The following is a 24,027-nucleotide window of genomic DNA, read 5'->3' as shown; positions in this document are numbered from 1 at the left end:
GGAAGATATACTCATCTCCTAGTTAGGTCGTTGTGTTTAACAAGTTCATTGTGACAGTCATTTCTCCTTTCCCCTAAATCGATCGTTCTCTTTCAGTGGAAGCCTGCCAATCCTGCTACAAGGTGAAACGTCGGTCGGTAAGACCTCACTTATCACCTATTTGGCTGAGCGCATTGGCCAGGTGTGCTACCGGATCAATAATCACGAGCACACTGAACAGCAGACCTACCTGGGCACGTACACAGTTGCATCAGCTACTGCACAAGCAAACATGACAGGCCAGGTGAAAGACGGCACACCGCCTCCTCTGGTGTTTCAGCATGGTCCTTTGGTACAGGCCATGCGTCTGGGCCACTGGATCATATTGGATGAATTGAATTTGGCACCAACTGAAATTTTGGAGGCGCTAAACCGGGTTAGTGTGTATCTTTACTTCCTCCATCCGCTTTAACAGGTGCTTTGTGCTTCGTTTTTATTGAAGCGAGTGACACATTGCATGCATCCCATGGTCTCGCTCCCCTATTCTTCTACGTAAACGGTAGTCTTTAGTGAGAATTTACACATGGCTATGGAATCCCCGCAGACACTCACCAACAGTTCTCATTCATCCTGTTTGGAGTTTCGGAGAGAAATATGCCGTTGTCGCTCATTAGCCACTATGGTATCTCTATATCGAAATAATTCATCCAATGAGCGGTTGCCATTTGACAGCTATGGTGCCCCGAGAGGAATGATCGCAACGGTCCAAAGTTGGAAATCATTCGCATGTTTCGGTTACCAGGGGGAGCAGCTCTGGTATGTAGTAATTTACTGTTTTTGTCTTGAATTTTATACCATATTCTATCCCATCAGGCAATAAAATCAACATGCTTTCCCTGTCAAGCCTGGACGGTGTTTGGCTTCCATTAATAAAATCAACATACTTTCCATGTCAAGCCTGGACGGTGTTTGGCTTCCATACGTCCTGATTCAAAGGTTGATATTTCGGGTGTCGGAGGCTAGAGAGGCCCAAGGAGACAACGTTTCTCGCATATTAACCAGTTGGACGGTAGCAGTTGGTTACCACACTAATCAGACTTGCCGCATTCACTTGTCCCAGACACCATGTTCCTCCTGGTTTGTGAATAAATCTAGAGATGGTGGACAATAGTTTCACTACTCATGGCGATATCAAGTAATAGAGGCCTTTGATAGTTCTTGCACTGCTAGCTCAAGAAAACAAAATTGACTGTTTCGTGGGACTTAGGGCGTATTCGTTTGGCCTCCGATTTACTTCGTTTCCATACGCGTGACTGATTTTAGGCACCTACCTTGTACAACCACTCGAGCCCATCTAAAAGTAGCACACGGATGACTACCTCTGCTACTTGGGAGTTAGTAGCGGGCTTCGAAGACCGAACTTATCGATTTCGTCATTCAGGATGCGAATGGTGAAGTAGCAATCTGATCAGATATTACAGGCATTATATGGTAGCCAAGACAACTTAAAACCGTTTGCACACTGTTCACATCTGCAAGGTTATCTTGATGTTTGGTTAAGTACCACCTATCTGATGATGTGTTTCCATTTTTTTCGTCGTAGGTACTCGATGACAACCGCACATTGTTCATTCCGGACACGCAAGAAGTTATTCGGGCTCACCCTCAATTCCGATTATTTGCAACGCAAAATCCGCCTGGTCTGTACGCTGGTCGTAAAGTGAGTCCAGTGGGCCTAATTTCTTTCCTCGATGAGGGAGGTACCACTGAAGAGTCCACATAGATCAGCACAGCAGACTGTGTCGGACGCTCTCTTCGATGTAACCGTTTATCATCTTTCATTTTTGCTGTTGTGTTACTGGAATACTGTGAAGAACCGTGAAGAACCCATTAATGACATCTGATTAGAGCCATTTTGTAGATGTGTTACATAAGTAACAAGTGGACCTCGGATTCCGAGCGGACATGCACCGCACTAATTCGTTTAGTTCAGACAGAGTAACTTACGATAAATCAATCTTTTATGCTATTGGAGATATTATATGGTTACTATTAAATTGCGCTCCTCATCTGTAGGTGCTGTCCCGAGCTCTGCGAAATCGATTCATCGAACTTCACTTTGACCCGATTCCACGTGGAGAATTGGAGGTGATTTTGGAAAAACGATGTGCCTTACCACAAAGTCGTGCTCATCGCCTCGTGGAAGTGATGCACCGCTTACAGGTTCGTTTTGTCAGTATCATCATTGTCGTCGCCATCTATTGTTCCCATCTTTTCAGGTTGATCCACATGTACTGAGACGGTGGAAACAGGTTCTCATTGTTTAGAATCCTTAACGTACAGGATTCTCACCTGTTCCACTAGTTGGACTACTTCATTCAGTTTTTCTCTCTAAAATTCATACTTAGCCGGAGAGATAGTTGATTCGCTCATCCTTCATCTCTGCTATTGTGCTTTCAATATTTTCAAATCGAAGTAACCGAGCCTCATTGTCACCAAACTAAACTATCATGCCAAGTAACGTTAATGCAACCTGCGCCCTGCCTACATTGATTGTGGCTCATGATTATGCCTCATCGTTAGCCGTCCGTGTTCATTCTGTTTAGAAAGACGACCCCTTGCCACAGTGAGGATACAACTTTTTTGTTGCTGTTCTAAAAGACTGGTTGGATTCCAATCTTTTTTCCTTCGGACCATACAAACTGATTCTTACATGCTTGTTTGTTAGCTCGCCAGATGTCAGTCGAATGTCTTTTTGGGCAAAGACAGCTTCATCACACTCCGTGATTTATTCCGTTGGGCGGAACGCTATCGTCTGGCAACCTGTGATCTGGCGGATCCAGAAAATGACTCAGAAAAGCGTTTGACTTTCTTCGATTGGGATGCATACCTCGCAGAGCAAGGATATCTGCTCCTTTCTGGTCGTGTAAGAAACGCCGAGGAAACCCGTGTGGTTGCGGAGGCATTGGAAACTGTCTTCAAGCGACCGATATCCGAGGCGAAGTAAGCTGCCCCCCCCCCTCCACCGACCAAGATTTTGCTTGAAAAAGAGTTAATTAGCGTATAGTCACATCATAAATCACATCAATTGTTTTTCGATAATAGTTGCCACTCGGCGCTGAGTTCTGTTAATTTCTCGCCAATATCATGTTGTGCCAGTTAAATTGTCCCATGTATTTGCCCTCAAATCTCTAGACTATTTGATCTCTCTGAAGAAACCTCCTCAGTGTCGAAGGAGTTTCTTCAGCCCCTTCTGTCGGAGAGTGACGTTCGGCCTGCTGGATTTGAGCACGTCGTATGGACCAGGGATATGCGGCGTATGTTGGTTTTGGTTGGGAATGCACTCAAGTATAAGGAGCCTATTCTACTTGTTGGGGAGACTAGGTGAGTTGTTCGCTGTGTTTCGGACTCGTGTTACTAATAGTTTATCGCAAAATATGATTTTATCACCTTCACCCTCTTGAATTTGTTTGCAACAGCTGCGGAAAGACAACCGTCTGTCAGTTGTTTGCTGCCCTCAAACACCAGAAGTTGCATTGCGTCAATTGCCATCAGTATACCGAAGCCAGTGACTTCCTTGGTGGTCTACGTCCCATTCGACGCGTTTCTTCCCAAGACGGAGCAGAAGTAGGTCTAGTCACGTGTATACAGTTATCTGTACTCCACTGTCCAATTTTGATTATGAAACCACCGCTTGTATAACCCCATATTTGGGTTGTCCAGATCACTTTGGTGAACAGGTTCCTGCTCACCACAAATGCATGCATTCCTGGCTCTAGGATACATCGACTCGTATACCTTATCTCCTCAATCAGGTTGACGATGGCCGTCTCTTTGAATGGGTCGATGGTCCTCTGGTGGTTGCGATGTCACGCGGAGAGATGTTTCTGTTGGACGAAATATCTCTGGCTGATGATGCTGTTCTCGAGCGTCTCAACAGCCTACTCGAACCGGAACGACGTCTGAACTTGGCTGAACGATCAGAAGGTGCTGGTTCCATTGGAGTGTTGGAAACTAACGACTTGACTGCGCACATCGGATTTCGCCTTGTTGCTACCATGAATCCGGGTGGGGATTATGGTAAGAAGGAACTCTCACCTGCATTGAGAAATCGATTCACAGAGATTTGGTGCCCAACACCGGCTTTTACGAGTCCGAACCTCGAGGCTTTTCCTACATCCTCCTCAGACTTACAACTGATTGTGGTGCATAACTTGAAGCTGCATCTCCCTTCGCTCAGAACCAGTCCTGATTTGGCACAGCGGCTTTCGTATGCAATGGTAGACTTCGCTTCGTGGTTTTCTTGGGCACTTCACGACGATACAACAGCCAATCACTTGGTTTCTACTCGGAAGTGAGTTTTGCCATTGTAGCCTAGCTTTGATTTCAGCACAATTTTCTTCAATAGGGCTCATCTACTACTAAGTCTGTCAAGCAGATGAGCTATTCCATGAGTATCTAATATGCCTGTTGAATCACGGTGACCATTTCACACTTATAGTCGTTGTGCGTGCAGCTGAAGCATGGATTGCTGATGTTGGACAACGCAAACAGTGAGCAAGACGAAGGGGTCATTAATGCCACTGATAGATTTCAACTGCTAGTCCGTTGGGCACAGGTACTTTGAAGTTCTGTGCATAGGCATAACAAATTGTCGTCAGTAGTTCATTCTGTAGAAAACTAAGTCGGTAACGGGGAGGTTAGCAACTGGAGTTTGTCTCCATATTTTCCGTTCAAGTAATTTAAAACTGAACTTCTACTGCAAGAGCAACAAAAGCACTAACGAATCAGGCATATATTGGCGGTCTGAACTCTGATGACAGCGCAGTAAAATACATATCTAGAGATTTTCGGTGCGGAGCTTTTCCTGGCTCCTTACTTGACGATCGAAAAATTCGGTAAACTTGCGCGCGGTGATTGTTGTGGGACCCGTCGACTTGCATTCTCAACCTTGCTGGCTGTATGAATTTTAGGGTATTCAATTCACGGTCGTTGTTGACTCAACCCGGTCCCTACATGAAAACACCGCGTTTTGTCACCATCAATACTACTACTAACTTCGTTAGCCGTCCTCATTTGGCTTCATCGCCTTATCGAAAGATCTCTAATCGATCGTGACATAAGTAGTTGTCGCTCCCACATTCCGCTTCATCCTTGCTTTAGATGTATAAGTTGTTCGGTGGTTTTGTGCTTCTTGATGTGTATCGACCGGAAGGAGAGGTCCCTGAACCTCTTTTGCGTGACACCTGCTCCTGATTATTTTCTCCATTCTTTTTTATGTCTGCTCTTCAACGACTTCGTGTGGACATACGTTTCGCATGAATGTTACTTTTGGTGTCCCTTCGCGTTTTAAGTGATACCTGTAACCAGCGGACCCTGAATTTTGAAGCCTGCTCTGTAAAAGTGATAATCAGAGACAGCAAAACACGTTGAGGAGAAATGGGGACGGTTGGCTAGTCTTTTTCAGCGTCTGCCTGGAGAAAAACCAGCAATCCAATCTATGGGCTTGGGGTGGCGAACTAGATAAGATTTGTATAGACTGATCGTTGTTGCCCCCCGCTTGACCTATTCCCCAGCTATCTATCAACTAGTCCAACAGTCTCAAATTATGCTTATCTCCAACGGCCAAACTCCTGTAGTTCGAGTGGAATGTACAGTGATCCACTGGAGACCGTGTTGCTGCTTATCCCCACTGCCACATTACAACGTTAACCTTGCAGACTGTGCCGTGTACAGTTTTTTGTCCTGTTCTTCATACTTGAACGTCTGTTGTGCACGGTGCTGTGTGTCCTCTATTTTCATCATCCTCCTTCTAGATCTCCACCTACCATTCGTGACCTTTTGGCATGGATTCAGTTCATGGAGTCTGTGTGTTCTCGATCCCCCAATCCTGCCTCCACGCCCCCTGGAATGTCATCGTCAATAGACCTGCTAAGTGCCTGTCTCCATGGGGCTTGTTTGGTCTTTCTTGATGCGGTGGACTGTAAACCCATTGGTGGGTGCACTGACCTTGTTACGTTGCGTTTCTCGCACACATTGTATAATTTTGCCTCTCCATACAACTGTTTTAATCTGTTCACTAATAAATCAGGCTTAGTTAGTGCTTTCCTGAGTCCGAAGCACACTTGTCATATTTTCTCCGCATCATTCTGCCGTACTGTACCGTATTTGGAATGTACGATTCTCTTTTACGCTTTTGAGTCAACCGTGTTCGAGGCAGTAGCTTTTCGGTGCTGCTCTTCGAGCTTCTGGTATGTGATAGCTGGCAACACAACAGAATTCCTATATTGCGGCACTACTCATAAGTTAACAAACAACTCTGAACAGATCACTACTGGTTTCGCCTTTCTTGGGACTCATTGGATGGGCGCGTTCCTCGCACCCGAATACCAGATAATACATATGCTGTAGTGAACAGTCCTTCACAAAGTAACAACCTTTGTGTAGCCTTTTTTGAACAGTTTCAGGTGAACTTTGACTCTTTTTGTCCTTAGATTCGTTAGCGTTCATATTGCACTTTTTCGGTTATCCATTTTCTTTTTCTTGATGATGAAATTGCTCGTGCCTCATAGGCAGGTTTGCTGTAGAACTCAGTGTTTTTGGTTTCTTTTTTGTTTGCTAATTCAACCGTACAGAGACGCAGCTGTTTACAGTATATGGTGATTATTTTCGAAGTGTAGACATCACAGGAAATGGGATTTTGGGCATCTCTCTTGGTGGAGAGTTTTCTTATCACATCTGTCTTGTGGTTTGACTATTTCTTCTCGAAAGCATCCTCTTTTCTGACAAATTCCTACGCGCACGATCTCTTCTAGTTTCGATAGCTTTTCAATAAGCTTCTTAGTACACCGTACCCTTTGCGAAGCACGTAACGCTTGTTTGCTTTGCGTTTCGGCTCAATGGAGCCTAGTCATCAATGCGCGGGCTGAACATATTCCAGGATTCCCATCCTGCAGATTGCGTGGCAGCTGTGCACCGAAGAGCTACTATAACTGGCTAATTTTGTTCTTCAACCGTCGGTGCTCGTCTTTGTTGTTGAGGCTAGCGGATTTCTTCTATTCAAAATAAGTATTTTCGGGGACATAAGAAGATAAAACTGCATTGTCCCTTTTGTTCTCAACCGTCGGTGCTCGTCTTTGTTGTTGAGGCTAGCGGATTTCTTCTATTCAAAATAAGTATTTTCGGGGACATAAGAAGATAAAACTGCATTGTCCCTGTGGCACTTAACGTTCAATTGGATACTCGCTACTATTTGTTGTAAGGGATATGAACTATAGACACAGTGGGTACCGTTCCCATGGTTTGTTGGGGGTCAACAAGGTGCCCACAGCACGAAACGAGTCGACTTTAGTCGGCAGCTTTCATGTTTTTTTCTTGATAGTGGTTGCATTCCTAGTAGACGTGCTTACCTCATCAATGGGACGACTGTACAAGTGGAACGGGTTAGTACGAAATCTTACCAGTTCGTCTTGAGCGGCATTGGTCAGTAGTACAGCATTTTTATCGTGTCTGTTCACTGTATGATTAGGTTCCTGACAGATCCGTTTTTGATAACTAGCAACTGTTGTCGCTTCGGAGAAGTTCTTGGCTCCTTACCCGCGGAGTATGCGTTTCAGCCAGTGTAGGATGCCTCAAACTGGTAACTTGGAGACTGATTATTTCATACTAGGCGGTTCTTATTCTTGGACCTGAAAGTGGATGACGCCATTTGTTATTTTCGCAATCCTTCAACACTCAGCGGAATTAACAACGACTCTTACATGCCCTCTCGCAGGCATTCTCGAAAACCCCAGCTTGGCCGCTCAGGGTGTGAAATTCCTCCGAGAACGTCTTGAATCGATCGCATCGGAACACGGTTTAGCGGTAGAAAATTTGTTCGTCGCCGTGAACTATACATGTGCTGGAGATAGCAATGTGGATGGAGACTTTAGCTTCACCTCGGATGGACGTATGTTCGGTGCTGATCCGTTCTACATTGATACGGGTAGGTCACCGTTTCATCCCTTCCGCCCTTTGTGATCCCGGCATTTTACTGAATCTTGGGGGTTATTTGTCGCTTCGGACGCTTTTTACAGGCACCTATTTATCATGTTTCGTAGTGGTCATACTCGCTTGTAATAGAACAGCGAGAACATACGGTTGTGTCCACTGCGCTGGTTATAATTGTATGCATTATTTTCCCCGATGTTTGTCTCCAGTCGGTGTTCGTTCCTTTCCCTTTTTTTACGTCAGGGCCTCGAAGTCCACAAGAAACACCTAGACGTTTAACAAGTATTGTCTCCCTCTGTTTGAGAATTCTACTATAGACCAATTGATTGTCATTCAGCATGCTCCCCATCCGTCCAAATGTCGATTACCTGCCCCTCCTGACACTGCTTTATTCAATTCTGTTCGTGGCATATTTTCTGTGCTCAGCTACTATCCACAACGTCTGTACCCAGATCACTGTGCACCTTTTCAGGTCCATCTTCGGACCCCAGTCTAGCGTTCAATAGTCGCTTCAACTTCTCGGCGCCTACACCAGCTGTAAATTTGCGTCGTCTCCTGCGTGCACTCCAAGTCCCCAAACGTGCTCTCCTTTTGGAAGGCAGTCCCGGTGTCGGGAAGACATCACTGGTATTAGCCTTAGCGAAGGCAACAGGACACGAGGTTGTACGGATAAACCTTTCTGAGGCTACAGTAAGTTCATTGTTTTTACTTGTGTCGCTTGTTTTCTCTAATTTTGGAACAGTGGTCTGTTTTCCCTTGCACATTCTTCTGTTTTTTTTTATCAGGAAGCCAGTGATCTACTAGGTTGTGATCTGCCAGTTGAAGGTGCTGCCCCAGGTGTTTTTGCTTGGCGCGACGGTCCGCTTCTCCAGGGTTTGCGCGAAGGCCGATGGATCGTTCTGGATGAGGTAGGCCTATCGCTTTGATCCTTATTTCGTGCCATTCATTTACTTGTCAAAATGTTTGCAACTTTTGTACTTTTTTGTGTGCTTCAGATGAATTTAGCTTCACAATCTGTTCTCGAGTGCTTGAACGCCTGCTTGGATCATCGCGGTGAACTGTATATACCCGAGCTGGGGGCGACGTTTAAAATACAGCCAGGTGTCACGCGGCTGTTCGCCTGTCAGAATCCAGTCCGCGAGGGCGGTGGTCGCAAAGGACTGCCCAAGTCATTTCTCAACAGATTCACTCAGGTCAGATGCTTTGACTTGTTTTTACTTACCCGGTTCTCTATCTGAATCTCGGACGCACATCCATCGTGCGACTCGTTCCTCTGGCACACTTTTTCATACTGTTCTTCCCCCACTATCTATGAGGTTGTAAAAAGCATTTACTTTAAACCATTGCTGAAGTCTTTCTAACACTAGTTTATCATATAATACACGTGATTCCGATGGAAGCGCGGTGTCACTGCTCCGCATTTACCGCATATTATCACAAAATCACTTTCCTTTTGCTCTTCTTTGTTTCCTTGTTTAGGTCTTTTTACAACCGTTGACCACAGCGGACCAGGAATTCATCATGCAACAACTCTACCCACGTTTGCCGGCCCCAGTTATTCAATTAATGGTCCATTTCAACTGGAAAGTGAGCTATCTTCCTTATTATATGCAGCGACTCAAACACAATTGCGTTCCCTCCAAGAAAAAGCTTTCTGAAGAGAAGCCTCCATAGATCCCCCTCATGTATGCTATGAGATGAGGCCTCTATTAAGAGTATGTGCCCCTCCAGGAGGGATCGAGTACAGTACCAGGAGAAATACCATCGTGGTACGGTTTCGGGTCACGGAACATTGCGATCACTCGCGAGGAGACAGTCTCAATCGAAAACGAGACACCTGGTTTCCGGAATAACTGTTTACGCCAGAAGACTATACACCACAATAGAAGCACACCTGTGTTTGAACTCAGGTGACTTATTGACCATTACTCTTGAGAGCGTACCATAAGCAAGGCTGGTACACTAATCTGCCAAGTTACTGAGCCCTTTTTTTACTTCACCTGGCCCGGGCGACAGCTCGGATCTGAATGGTTGCAGCACCACATACTGAGACGCTTTATTGTTGGAACATCGGGGGATAGCTGCAGAGAATAAGCATTGCACGGCGCACCAATATTTCCGTATTTCACGGCAATCATTATGGTTTTATGAGCTCAAGACAGCTCAGTGATAATGTTGTAAACCTACTGACTGTAATATTCGTGGTTGGAGCCCAACCCCGGAATCTCGACTGCTCTTGACTAGACTTGGTTGACGTGACAGTATCTCATTCCCTCGGGCTTCTTTCGGGTGGAATGATGGCTAGGCACCGAAAGGCGGTTGTGGCTGGAATATCAATATTACTGTTGTTATATTATGATCTTTTGCTATAGTCGCTTAGCTGTAGCACCCTTTCGGTGCATAGCCGCTGTGCCAACCGAAAGAAGCACGAGGGCTGAGGTACTCCCTGGTTGACCAAGCCCAGACAGGGGCAACTGAGAAGCTAGGGTTGCTTTCGAGTCACGACGGATCCTCAGGTCAGAGTTATCTCGAACACGTATTCGCATGTATTCGCAACAACGTATCATGTTTATTGGTTCCTATGTCTCGACCAGATCAAATAGCAAACGGTATTCCACCCTCAGTTCAGAATGGTGATACGTTTCTTGCTAATCACATTTCCAAGAGGGAACACCCCTGTCGATTGAACGATCTGGAATTTCTTGAGGCTGACTACTGTATTTATTCGTTCCCATGCGTTTTGGGGTTGGTGGGCTGCTGTACACAATTTCATTCCTTGCTCGCTAACTCGTAAACTATGCTTGTTCTAAATGTATCACTTATCCTGGGGGTAATTCACAACTAGACTTAGTTTGTATGCACAACACGCCTTTTATCCCTTCAAATATAGCCCAGCCGATGTTTTTGTCAACAACCTTTCTACTGGACGTCACAGCATCCTTGAGTCTAGTTTTTGCTATCTGATTTCAGCGTCGACTTATATGTATAGGGTGACTATTGCATAGAATTACGAAGTAGTGATTGACTGTTAACTATTGTGATGTTTTGCATGAGATGGCTTAATGGTCAGAACGCGAATTCGATGACCGGAAGGTTCGTGGTTCGAACCCAACCTCTGCCTCTCCGACCTTCCTGTCCAGGCTTGGGAAACCTGGAAGTACCTCAGCGAGCGTGTTTCCTTTGGGTAGCATGGCTGCTAGGTTACACCTGAACGATTATTATCTGTTTGTGTGCACTCAACAAACCGGTCTCACGATAGCAGACATGGTTTCTTCTGTAAGACTCCTCGTGACATATAGACGGAGTTCTACCACCTAATAATACTCTTGTTTTCTTTTCAGCTCGCTGACGAAGTGAATGTTGGTCGTGAGTTCGGAACGCAAGGTGGTCCGTGGGAATTTAATCTTCGCGACCTGATGCGGTGGGCTGAGTTGATTCTGAAGGGCGAGGTAAGCTACACCCGCCTAAGTAGCTGTTAGGATCGCGCGTCTGCTTTTCACTCTTTTCAAGCACTTCATCTCAGATAGTACTGTGTGGCTGATTGTTTCTGGTTTGAGCAACGACTGTCAAAAATGCGAAATAAGCCATACCCACAACTTCAACACTCCAGTAAACACTGGTTATCGTCGATTTCATTGATACCAGGAAAGTCATACCAGCAGAAAACGACTGATAACGCGTGCCGAATAACGAGGAGCCTGGAGGCTGAAGGAGAACGTTGGTGGGTTGCATTCACATCCTGTTCCACCTATTTCGAGTGGTAGTGAAACAATCTCCGGAAAGTAGATTGTTGTCTTGAACATTTTAAGGACGTCAGTTCGCCTTTGACAACGGAACTCCCGATCCAGACAATTTTCATCTTGCATTCTTAAAACAGGTTGGCAACTCCCCGATTTTACTCCGAATAATCTACAGCAAAGACAGAATACCGGTAGAATAGAGCTCTTGGACGATAATTCCCATATTCAAAAAGGTGCATAAAGATCGTTGGAAGCCAGGCATCAGTCTACTGGCCATCGCTCTCAGTGTCCCACCTGGTGTTGTATGAAGGTTGATCCATCAGAAGGAGTTTAAGTTTTGCGAGAAATGAGCTGGGTCTCTACCTGGCTAGCGTTGCATCGATTTTATCCACCTCGCGACAAGTACTGGGATTGCGCCACTTTTTTTCGTTGTCTTTTTTTTTAATCTGGAAGCTCCTTTAGGCTCTGTTGATCGTCAGAAACCATAGGAGTGTTCTGGCGATGCAGGGTGTCCTTTCCAAATTCTTGTAACCTATGACGTTTTGTAAACCTCCTCTGTTTTCAGTAAATTTCCCCGAGTTCACCAGATCCACTGTTGTCAGGCAAGGTGACTTTTCCACCTTAACTTTCTAATGGATGCGCCGTCTGGGTTTTCCGTACCTACGTCTAACATTTCGAGGAATGGAGTACTCACGGCGACGTTAGTGCTCTTCCCAGATCAGACCTAGATCAAACTAAATAATTCTTTTACACATTTCGGTATGCGCCTCGCACCCGTAAAGTGTTAAGCGCTGCTGCCAGGTTGGCTGGCATAGCACTCAACGTCATGCTTGCAGATGAACCGATCGATGTGGTAAATAAGTTTTTCCCTATGAGCGGCTGTATAGTTTCCGGAGGCCTGGCGAAAGAGGAGATTATTTTCCGAATCGGGAAGGCGTTTGCTTATCATCGACATTTATGGCACCGACGTGGCTGGTTTCTGGAGTGGAATCTACATTGTTACTGTTCGCCGCAGGTAGATGTTCGAAAAGCCTCCGTGTTTGGTCATCTTTGGCTCCGAAGTGTTGCGCGGATCCTGTGGGAAATGTATGGATGCCCCAGATGGTTTTCACAAAAGGCAACTCTCTCTATTGATCGACTTTTCACACTTGACACTTTACGCTGGTTAGGCTCTGTACTCATTATGTGAATGGGTCATTTAATACGCACACTAGTCGTCTCCCCTCAGCCATGTATCAGATGGAGATGACCCAGAGTAGTCGTGCGAGTACTTACCAGTCAACGCAGTCGCACCGGTAACTACCGTACCCCCGGATGTGGACCCCGGGACCAGACAAACCATTCGTTAGTGATTCTGGCAGGCAGCCAATAGTGATCCTGCATCAGACCTATAGCTTTGATTGCCTAGCTATCAATCCATGGTGTAGCGGTCCATTCAACGTCACTGAACTGGTTGGACTATCGTCTCAATTCCTGGCAATCATCCCCTTATTCTCCTTATCACCGGTGAACGTAGCTGTAGCGGCTGGAACTGTTGTACTTTGGTACACAGATTGCAGCTTAAAAACTGAAGTGACGTCCTGGCACCTCAACCTGAGCACTTTCGTTACCACTCTCAGTTATCTTGGTCTGTTGGTGTTGGCCTTAGAAGATGAGTCATCTCTGACCCTCCACTGGTTCGCTCACGTTCGTATTGCAAAGTTAGATTTTTAGGTTATGTTCATCTTCATTCACCATCCTGATCAGTACACATTGCTTTACGCCTGCACAAGCCCTCTATTCCAACTACTATTTCCTTGTCTGGATCTCCGTAGAGCCGTAGCGTATTTGTAATCCTCCGATTCAACCTTGTACTTATGTTCGGATGTCTTCATGTCGTTCCAGGAGTTCGAAGGAAGTAATCCGGGTCTTTCTGTGCATTATGTATACACCGACCGAATGCGCACGGAGGCAGATAAACGCAAGGTGAGGTTTATAAAATTTTATTTATTCTTTGTGTATGGCTTCCTCGCAGCTTATCACTCGCCTTAACCGTAGTTTTCAAGTTTTACTGTGGTACTTTATATTATTTCGATTACGGCTGATGAAAGTTGGACAGTTTGTTGGCGTAGCTGCCCAGGCGACAGGCAGCACTTGTTTTCATGTATTCCCTTAATTTTTGGGGCAAGATGGCTCAGTGGTTTGAACGTGAATTCACTGACCGGAAGGTCCGTGGTTCGAACCCAACCTCTGCCTCTCTCTCGACTTCCCCTGTCTAGGCTTGGNGGCAGTATCCCAGCCCTCGTGCTTCCTCCGGGTGGCATGGCAGCTAGGCATCGAAAGGGTTTTACAGTTGAACGCCCCACCCCCTAATTTTCTTTTGTCGGTAGTTATACAGGGACCATCTAACTTGCGTAGTCGTTTGATGGGCAGTCCAGGCATTCTGTTTCTATAAGCACGGGGCTTATTGAGGCGTTGACTTCTTTGCGTAAGCTTTGCTTGTTGACTTCAATCGGCGGGTACTTTGTCCGGCTAACACTACACTCGTACTTGGGTCCCACTACGTTACCAGACGCTAAGTCCTGGCTTATTTGGGCTTTTCATTCAGGCTTTTTGGAAGATTTCACACAACATAGTAGTCAATACGGGTTCTTCCGCAGAGGCTACAAGCTTTGTCTTTCTAGCGCTTTTTTGGGACATACAAATGAACACCTTCGAAGAGTCAAGGATAATCAACTGCCATGCCACCCAAAGGAAGCACGAGGGTTGGGATACTGCCAGGTTGCCCAAACCCAGACAGGGGAAGTCGAGAGGATGAGCTCGGGTTCGAACCACGGACGGTCCGATCAGTAAATTCGCGCTCCAACCATTTGAGCCATCTCGCCACTCCAACACGCTACTCTTTATTTCCTATCAACCTACCATATACTGGTGGGGTTGCCTGATTAGAGATTCCTTCTTGTGTTTATTCTCTGTAGCTGATCGAGTTAGCTCAGTGGTTAAAGCACCAACTGACTGACCGGAATGTCCATGGTTAAGTTCGAACTCAGTACCTCGACAGCGCCTGTCTGGGCTTCGCTAACCAGGTGATGCCTCAGCACATGTGCTTCCCTGGAGTGGGGCGAGATGGACCAAGTGGTTGGAGCGCGAATTTACTGATCGGAAGGTCCGTGGTTCGAACCCGACCTCTGTCTCTCGACTTCCCCTGTCTAGGCTTGGGCAACCTGGCAGTATCCCGGCCCCCGTAGCATGGCAGCTAGGCACCGAAAGGGTGCCACAGCTGAACGATTCCCCCTTCCTTGGAGTGGCATACTAGCTAAGCACCGGGATCGTGTTACAGCTGAACGGCTTTTTGGTTTTGTTTATTCCCTGTTGACTTTCATCCCATCTGCCATCCATCCAATGATAGTGCAATAAATCCTATCCCAATAAATCCTATCCAACCTTTTTATTTTAACAGCTTTATTCTGCACTTACTTACAGGTAGTCCCCTACTTTTTGTAACTTTTGTGTCACATCTCTGACTACCATCGTTGGCTTTTTCTTGTAGGTCGCCGAACTATGGAACTCGGTATGCCGTGAGCGAGGTGCCACAGATATGGTGTACTATAAGCCACTGGGTCGCATTTCTATTGTCAACAACACTTTACGCATCGGTAACGCTGGTTTCGATACTGTACCCACGGTCGATTTTTCTAAATTGCCAAACCTACTCTTCCTCGATCAGCAACGTAGTCAGCTAGAGAGTTTACTCAAGATCCTGGAAATGGGTTGGATGGCAATCTTGGTGGGTCCGCCAGGTTGTGGTAAGTTTTCGATCCCACGGTGCTCAGCCTTGCATTATTGATTGTCTGCTATTTGATCCGTATCTTTTTCCCTGGTTGCTAATCTGCAGGTAGCTACCTAATTAAATTTAGACGATTGTCCTTTCCCGACATGTCTTTGTTTGGTGTAGGTTCCCTGCAGGATTAGCGACACTGGGGACTGAAATGTATCCCAGTGATCAGCGCCAATAAGTAGACACTCACCTTACCAACCTTGTTGGAGCCTTTGTTGCTCTCAACGAAAAACTAATGGCCTTATGAGAGTGACATGAACCGAAAATTCGCTTAATGTGTGACTATGTGATTTGGACATAGCACCCCCTCTTAGAGACTGACTTGTCATCGAACAGACTCTCTCCTCCTCTCTATTTTTGCTTATCACCCTTCTGCCTTGCATTGGCTTCCCTGTCATTTCAGGAAAACGAACGTTGATAAACATTTGTGCCACCCTTGTTGGACAACCCTTGTCCACAATGCATATGTCGCCAACAGCTGACACTGTCGAATTATTGGGGAGCTTAGAGCAACATGAGGCTGGTGGTCATTTTTGTTGGATCGACAGTCCCTTGGTGAAAGGCATGCGTCACGGCCATTGGGTTGTCATTGAAAGCGCCCAGCTGTGCAGGTGAGCTTCCCTTTCTCTTTCTCTCTCTCTCTCTCTCTCTTACCACTTTACAGCTGTTTACCTTCGGATATACGCTGCACTTCCATTCTCATTCATCCTACATAGCCCGTCTGTTCTGGATCGACTGAACAGCGTACTGGAACCCGATGGCGAATTGGTCCTTAGCGAACGTGGTTTAGATTCCAATGGACGACTCATCCGGATGAAACCTCATCCTGATTTCCGTTTAATCCTCATCGTAGACGAAGTCAGCGGACTTGGTGCTGGTTCAACTGGTGTTTCACGTGCGATGCGAAACCGTGGTGTTGAGATCGCCGTATACAAGGACGTAAGTTTCACTGACCGATTGTTTGAACTTTTTTCTGAGAAATTTCGTGTGCTACACATTGTCGTTGACGAGAATGCCGCAGAACAAGTTAGGTGAATGAAACAGTACCACACTGAGTTGTTCATCCTTTTACCAAACCATTCTAAAATGAAACACTGAAACTAGTTACGATTGCAAGGTGAAGATCGCCGGCAGCAGCGAAATGGCTGCTTGAGCTCGAAATGTCTTCCTGAAGAAAGTTATCATTCGGCAACAGAGCTTTTTCATTCAGGTCAGAAGTTATTGGTGTGCACCTGTTACATACCACATACTCTGAATATGAAGACCATCGGTTTGTAACCAGACTTTCTACGTGAATTCTTGAAGGGCTTTTGGATCTGGAATGTGAATTTTTCTTTAACTTTGCTAAATTCGGATGTCTTGTTAGCGATACTCCTCAGTGTCTTCGCAACACGCGTTCATGTTGCTTGAAATCATTCGAGATTTTGTTTCCCAGTGGCAACCAGTAATGATCCATAAAAGTTTCGAGGGTCCTACCAGGTTGGAACCTTACTTTGTTTTGGTAAACGCAAACGGGTTTATATCAGGCTACCGGTCCGACAGCCAACAGGTTGTTCTTGGCAGCTTCGACAACTGGCTCCTGCTACCGTTTTCTTCAGAAACATGCTGGCACATTTTGTGTCGACATTGCGCCGCAGAACTAGCGACCGACTGGTGCTAGTGTACACTGGAATATAAGTCGACGGGAGCCACGGTTTTGTGGCATTTCTCGACTTGTAAGAAGGTCTTCAATACGAGAATGAAGGAAATTTCGTGGTGATTTTATTGCAGTTTCGTCCTTACCGTTTCTGCTTCCATGCCAGCGCGCATCCATATGTACTGTAGCAAAACAAACCTGGGAAGTGGATGGGCATTTCAAGCCAATGTCGGTCAACATCCCAACAATATATGTGGAATACATTTCATTGTAACTGCTCTTCTTTGGTACGCTCGGCACATGTTTACTATGTCCATGCTGAGTTCGTAGAGCGACCGATCACAACCATTGTTTTTGGTCCATAGGTGAGCAACTTGTCCACTTGATATTGCCCGAGCAGCTTCTTCTACTGAACGGTCTCTTGCTAGCCAGCAACGTGTTGGATTAAAGTAGAGCTCAGCCGTAGCCAGCCTGGTACCATCAAACAGTTCAGCCAACAGTGTTGGATCAAACTCTTCTTCAGGATGTCCAAGATTTACGTCCTGCTTGTTCCATTCATTCCACTTTACCCATTGTCTTCGGGGGAGAGTGAAGCCTAAGACCGCTTCACACTTCAATACGTCAACTCGTCTAGATTGTCTTGCTGCATACTCATATCCCATTTCAGCTTTCTATGACAAATGTGGATCTGGATCGTATTCTAACTTCGATGGGAATACGAAATTCCGTGGTCAACGCTCTGACATCATTTCAAGCTTTGTTCTCAACTGCTTGTGGCTTAACCTGCCTGCCAACTGATCATATCAACCTACTGGATGGTCTGCCCGTCACCGCGGGGCTTCTAAAGCGCCCACCTCTTGAGGCATTGTTGTCATGTAGTCAGCTTGCCGAATGTCTGCTACAAAACCCCGAGACAGACGAAGCAGAACCACGACAACTGTTTGTAGATGAGCCGGAGGATGATAATCTTTTTCTCACCTTCGACCTTGAACGTCCGAAGACTGTTTGGTGTTGGGCTTTGAGCCGCGCATTGAATTTCGCTTACTCATCGCGACAGACCCATGCAAAAGCAGCCAGTGTAAGTGTCCTGCTTCCTTCGTTTTTTTTTCATATCAGTAATGTTCGGAACTTTGTGTTGTGTGCGCGGGCTATGTACAAGACCCAGGGCCATGATATCCTAATGGGTTATTCGGTAAAACGATTAGACTGGCGGTGCATCGTTGGGGCTGTTGACTTGTAGAGCCTGACAGTTTCCAAAAAAAATAACCCATCCAATAGTTGCAGATGATTGCAGGATTTATATAATTTGCCTTCATATTACATGTTTTAACAGCCCTCCAGCCCTGGCGTCATCATTCTAGTCGATCCAGACCAGACGGAATCCCTGGACTCGACTTTCACTCATATTAGAGCTCATCAGTAGTGCATGTCGTTGACTCTGCCAGGATTCGAACTCTGGGCGTTTGACAGGAGAGAGGAGTGTATTATCAATAGTCCACCGGCGGAAGATGATCACACTGGTATTACCAAAGCGTCCATCATATGTCAACCTCTAAAGGTTCATGCTATCTTTTCAACCATTTTCGACCGCCTTTCCCTAATAAACCCTACCTGTTCGATGGGCTTGGAAATTTCTGTTCTTCTCTCTCTTGCTTCCCCGTCACTAATATGCCAGTTTCATAATGTGACTTCGTAAAGGCATAATTGATAGGGAGTATCCTGTTCCAGTTCCCAGGTGTATATCATTGTCCCTTCCGTATTTCAGGTTGTCCGAACACTCATCAATCGATTCCTATCAGTTGTGTCGGATGAGATCTCACTGGAATCTATGTACCACCATTCAGGTGTTGTTGGTCCACGCTATCTCTTGCACAGTTTACGTCAATTGATTTCTTGTGGAAACCCTGTTGAGTATCGCCAAAATCATATCCATGTGGTCGCTTTGGCCATCTCATCGACTCAGTCATCCCCACCTCCACCTCACTTGATCCGTCGCGTGTTACTCGAGCAAGCTAACTCAGCGGATTTGGGCGGGCTGCCGGGTCACGTAAAGGCCGTATTCGGCCACGTATGTCTGACACCCGATCTTTCAGATTATTCTTCTCAAGCCACGGCAGATCCTTGGGAACTGTGGCCAGACCTTCGTTGGGCTCCCGGCTGGCGGCATTTGACGAACTCCTTGGGTGGACCTGTGTTGGAATGGGATAGGTAAGTGGCATATCTGTGGGTTTCGAAAATCCCCAAAACTTGTTGTACTTTCTTCCGAAATCTAAGCTTGCTAGTTAAGTACTATCACCCAAGGTATTTGTACTCTGAATGCTACTAAGTCCCCACGTCAGTTCTCTTAGGTTTTCTTTGGCTTCCTTGTGTCGATACCCCTAAATGAAATGCTGTGCAGAAGGCAACGGAAACTTCACATGTGGTTCAGCTGAGTAAATCTGACGCGGGCTAAAATCCTTGCTGACTTAGTTTTCGGAGCACTTGTCTAGAAATCGGGAGGTTTGATTTCACACCCGGATGTTACTTTCCGTTCATGCCATGTGTATTGCGGCCTTGCGTTTCACAGCCCGCGTGCGCCCAGTAAAATTGAATGGGTGAACACCGTTTATCGGGAGAAGGGCTCATGCGGCATCCCGATTGACATCTGTGTTGGACCAATAGATGAAGTGTCTTATCTGTGGAAGGCATTCCGCAGTTATATCTCTCGGTCCACCAATGTCCTACGGTGATATTCATTTGTCTCACCTCAGTCCAGGTGATTCGCGGAAAATAGCCTGGTTTTTCATCACCCAAATGCAACTCTGCTTCTGTATGCCAATTCGCTGTCAGCATTTTCTCAACGCCAATTAACCTTTATAGCTCTCTCATCGCCCTCTATTCCCATTTTACTTCATAGGGTGTTACGCACTCTTTTGGTCGTTGAACTCCTGCAGATGCAGCTGGAGCTCATTCCCCCAAAGTCGTCGACAAATCAAAGCTTTGGGACACTTTCGTCGTTATCCGTTTTGGTTGTGGCCCACAAGTTCAGTGTTGGTCAGATACCGCCTACCTGGCTAGAAAACTATCCCGGTTTGAATGCAATTTTGGACCAATGGACACAATTTTTGCAAGCCTTCGTAGCGGACCGAACTGTGGCATCTCAGGGGACGTCACATGCTTATTGGTTATCGATCATCCAACGGGTGGGTTTAATCTGGACCTGGTTGCATCACTTTGCACTCAAGCCGCTTGGCGATCCACAGGATTGGTCCGATCGGCTGGAATTCCACAATCAACGGGCAAACCTGTCCGCTGTGGGTGTGAATGGCTTTATTCCCATTCTCAGTGCTATTCGCTCGGTCCTCTCTCTTCCTGTCCCGAGAGTCGTTTCTTTCTCAAATTCGGAATTCAGTCCAATGACACTGAATTGTGTTTCTTTTGGGAAGAAAATTGGTGATTTGCTACAACTGCTGCAGTTTGGCGAACTAGAAGAGGAGGATGAGGATGATTCGAATGATGAATCTTTAGCAGATGAAGAAGATCTTGTCCATCAAGAGGGGGTCCGCGACAACCTCTCCTCTAATTTAATGTGCTTGTGGCCTTTGTCGATGCTGAGTATTCTTCATACCATATATCAGATGGCTGAGGTTCAACGCCAGTCCGAGTCATTGCGTGCTTTTGTCCGGTGTCTTTTGCTGAGCATGACCCGTCCACAACTAATGAGTCTACTTTCACTGGCTCAGCCCTGTCACGTTACTTCATCTGTGCAGAAACGTGCAGTCGAACAATCCTTACTGGAGATATCTGAAAAGCAAGCATTTGAACAACTGTGTGCTCGTCTGGATTTAGTTAGCACTGGTCGTTTACTGCCCTATCGTTCATTTGGAACACTGGAACGAGTGAGTTGATAAAGTTGTGAGGTTTTGAGATTTGTTGCTTGGGAATGGCTTCAACTTTGACATTGGTAACATGTTGAGACCACATTGTACCTCATAAATACATCGCTTTAGACCATTTGGCACCTTCAATGGGCCAATTATCATTCCAACTTCGTATTAGCGGTTGATCGAGTTTCATTTTGAGACCGGTTGCTACATCCCAGCTATATTTATCATGTCATTCAAGCACTGACTTGCCCTTGTCTCCTGTCCAGCCATCCCTCATCAATGAGTGGCGATCCCTAGGTCAAGCTACCTTTGCCATCACGTGGCCAGCGTTATCGCGGTACAACATGGGAGCAGAACCGACATATCAAACCCTTTTCGGGTGGTTCAACAGTCAAAAGGCCTACAAGATTGCTCATGTAATGCTGAGTTCGCACGTGCGTTCGCCAAATGACGCGACGTATGCTCCCTGTCGGTCATCCAATGTAAATGATATGTAAGTCTCTGGTGCGTCAGGTTTTTCAAGCGTCTCCACTCATATTTGTTTTAGCCACACGCTTAGGCGAGCGGATTCCCAGGGGATCTGTTCTTCCTTATGCATGTATATATTTTGGGACAAATGTGTACTCTGAATAACCAGTTGGTGATGAAACTACGAAGCAAGGAAATTAGGCATTGAGCCACTCATTTCTATCGATCAACGTGCCGCACCAAGTGCCACACGGCCATATTTCTAATGTGATTTATCGCAAATCCTTTTCGACAAAATATGAGATGTATAGCGCTTGTGAGATAGGGATCGCTGGCCGATCACAAGGCAGCTACACAGAGCTGTCTACACACAGGTCGATGATGCCATTCGCTTGGTTACATTAGTTTGCTTCTCGGACCGCCTGTTTCCAGTAGGTTCTTGAATGTGGGTCACGCAAGCCAACTGGACGTACCTTCTTGTATCATTGCAGGCATTTCATCTGTGAGTTATGTATAGTTTGCCGTAGAACTCGCATTGTCACCATGGTGCTAGATTTGCCTTACTTCGTACCTAATGAGAATAGCTAGGTTTACAATATGTCCGCTACAAATTGTGGGACCTGACCCAGTTTACTTCAGTTCGTCTTGACTGAATAATGGCCTCTCGGAAACTGCATTTCTCAACGCTGGGAGGCGATTGTGGACGGGATTTTTCGGTCTTCCGTCGAACCGGAACGACATCAGCCGATTTTTTTTAGTCTTCCGTCGAACCGGAACGACATCAGCCCATAGTGCTTTTTCTACAGATGGACTTGTTCCACACTCGTTGATACGGCTGCATTAATTGACTTGAAATCACAAATGTTCTTTTTACCACGTACCAATGCGCAAGGAAGCGGTAGCCTGTTTTCAATCTGGCACTAAGTACTTCTGCCTTTGTTCGAATTCGTCGCATTGTCTTTGATTTGGAATCTGGGGAAGCACGTGGTATGCCTTGGTTTGCAGTACAGTCTTTTCGTATGCTAACCCCGAGGATCATCATCATCATCATCGACAGCATGACATCAGTGTTCAACACCGATGCTTCACTGCCCGAGGATAGATCTGGGTGATCCGGTAGTAACTATCTACTGACACCACTTCACCCCTTCTCCTGTTCAGCACATTGTGTGGAGTGTGCAGTAGTGGATGTCAGCAGATACCTATCCTGTTATGCAGCCCATCCTTTTTTTCACCCATGCCTAGTGGTACAGTAGGGGCGAGGTGGCTCAAGTGGTCAGAGCGCGAATTTATTGAGCGGAAGGTCCGTGGTGCGAACCCGACCCATACCTCTCGACTTTCTCTGTCTGGACTTGGGCCACCTGGCAGTATCCCAGCCTTCGTGCTTCCCTTGGGTGGCATGACAGTTAGGCACCGAAAAGGTGTTACAGCTGAACGGTTTTTCTAGTAGTGCAGTGTTATGAATCCGTTTTTCGTTTCCACTTGACAGAACGCTGAACCCGGATTTAACCGACTTGGTGCTAAGAAGCGGACAGCTCTTGCACGCTGTTGACGAAGCACTCGTTACTAAAATCCACTCTCCTGCAATTCACCACGCTCCTATGCATCCTGACTCATCGTTTTCGGAAACTCACCCAGACTTGGATTCTCTGCTCCAATGGATCGTCTCCAAGCTGCAGCCGCGGTTATCCGAAAGTGTCCTCATGGCTTCTGTGTCCCCAAATTGGTCTGAAATCCTTCAGTTATGTGAATGGCTTATTGGTTATTTGTTGAAAATCAAAGATGATCCGTCCAACAATGATCTAATTGGCATCGCTTGGACTCTTTTCGGTTGCCTCTACGTACGATGTGTTTGTCCAGTCGCTCCGCTCGATCCATACATAGTTGCACGAGTTGAAGAGGTCGCAGTGGCCACTGAGGTTTGTTTATGCATTGTCTCACAGTGGTGATGGGTTTTCTTTTTATCCTGGTCGACTGACCTAGCTTACCTTCCATCCCCCTTGCGGATGCTGTGGAGGAATAACTAGTGGTAGGCCGAGATGCTGAGCTAACAGTTCCCCAGGGATTCCTCAAGGCACCCACGTGCTCTTTTCCAAAGGTGCATACCCAATCTGGCTGCGACCATCAACATATGTGAACTGCTGGAAATAGTTGTTCAGTACGTCCCACATCAGGGCGAGATGGACCAAGTGGTTAGAGCGCGAATTTACTGACCGGAAGGTCCGTGGTTCGAACCCGACCTCTGCCTCTCGAATGAGGCTTGGGCGACCTGGCAGTATCCCAGTCCTCCTGTCTCTTTCGTGCGGCATGGTCGCTAGGCACCGAAAGGTGCTACAACTGAACGATATATATATATATAGTGCTGTTTCATTCAGTTGATCAGATTCCTCCGTCCGCAAAGCGTATCGCTATATGGCTACTGTTGATCCTCAGCCATGCTCACTTCTGGCACCAGATTGCTAATGTTTCTTTCTGAATCCTCCCGTGGAACTTGGGCGCAAACTGAGGAACCAGGGACAACAGTCAGAGGAT

General features: G+C 46.3%; 2 protein-coding genes across 2 annotated transcripts in view; one reads left to right on the top strand and one right to left on the bottom strand.

Moving 5' to 3' along the window:
• The window catches only part of T265_07921 (hypothetical protein), a gene marked incomplete at both ends in the record, with an annotated part of 71,024 nt that overhangs the window by 17,153 nt on the left and 29,844 nt on the right, over positions 1–24,027 (top strand). The window contains 22 exons of the mRNA XM_009173581.1: positions 97–415; positions 1,583–1,699; positions 2,056–2,202; positions 2,708–2,982; positions 3,175–3,363; positions 3,459–3,606; positions 3,795–4,333; positions 5,796–5,974; positions 7,754–7,963; positions 8,441–8,658; positions 8,754–8,876; positions 8,964–9,161; positions 9,448–9,555; positions 11,310–11,417; positions 13,593–13,673; positions 15,238–15,493; positions 16,190–16,464; positions 17,829–18,239; positions 18,927–19,369; positions 20,058–21,039; positions 21,294–21,520; positions 22,985–23,414. Coding sequence (XP_009171845.1) covers positions 97–415; positions 1,583–1,699; positions 2,056–2,202; positions 2,708–2,982; positions 3,175–3,363; positions 3,459–3,606; positions 3,795–4,333; positions 5,796–5,974; positions 7,754–7,963; positions 8,441–8,658; positions 8,754–8,876; positions 8,964–9,161; positions 9,448–9,555; positions 11,310–11,417; positions 13,593–13,673; positions 15,238–15,493; positions 16,190–16,464; positions 17,829–18,239; positions 18,927–19,369; positions 20,058–21,039; positions 21,294–21,520; positions 22,985–23,414 — 5,983 coding nt within the window. The remainder of the gene's footprint in view (positions 1–96; positions 416–1,582; positions 1,700–2,055; positions 2,203–2,707; positions 2,983–3,174; positions 3,364–3,458; positions 3,607–3,794; positions 4,334–5,795; positions 5,975–7,753; positions 7,964–8,440; positions 8,659–8,753; positions 8,877–8,963; positions 9,162–9,447; positions 9,556–11,309; positions 11,418–13,592; positions 13,674–15,237; positions 15,494–16,189; positions 16,465–17,828; positions 18,240–18,926; positions 19,370–20,057; positions 21,040–21,293; positions 21,521–22,984; positions 23,415–24,027) is intronic.
• Positions 17,395–17,823, bottom strand: T265_07920 (hypothetical protein; the record flags this gene model as incomplete). Its single annotated transcript, XM_009173580.1, has 1 exon — positions 17,395–17,823. One exon carries the CDS (start codon positions 17,821–17,823, stop codon positions 17,395–17,397), a length of 429 nt encoding a protein of 142 aa, XP_009171844.1.

This window comes from Opisthorchis viverrini (assembly GCF_000715545.1).
Source record: "Opisthorchis viverrini unplaced genomic scaffold opera_v5_198, whole genome shotgun sequence".
Classification (NCBI taxonomy): Eukaryota; Metazoa; Platyhelminthes; class Trematoda; order Opisthorchiida; family Opisthorchiidae; genus Opisthorchis; species Opisthorchis viverrini.
Note: the sequence above shows the minus strand (reverse complement) of the source record. Positions and strands in the feature narration are given on the sequence as shown.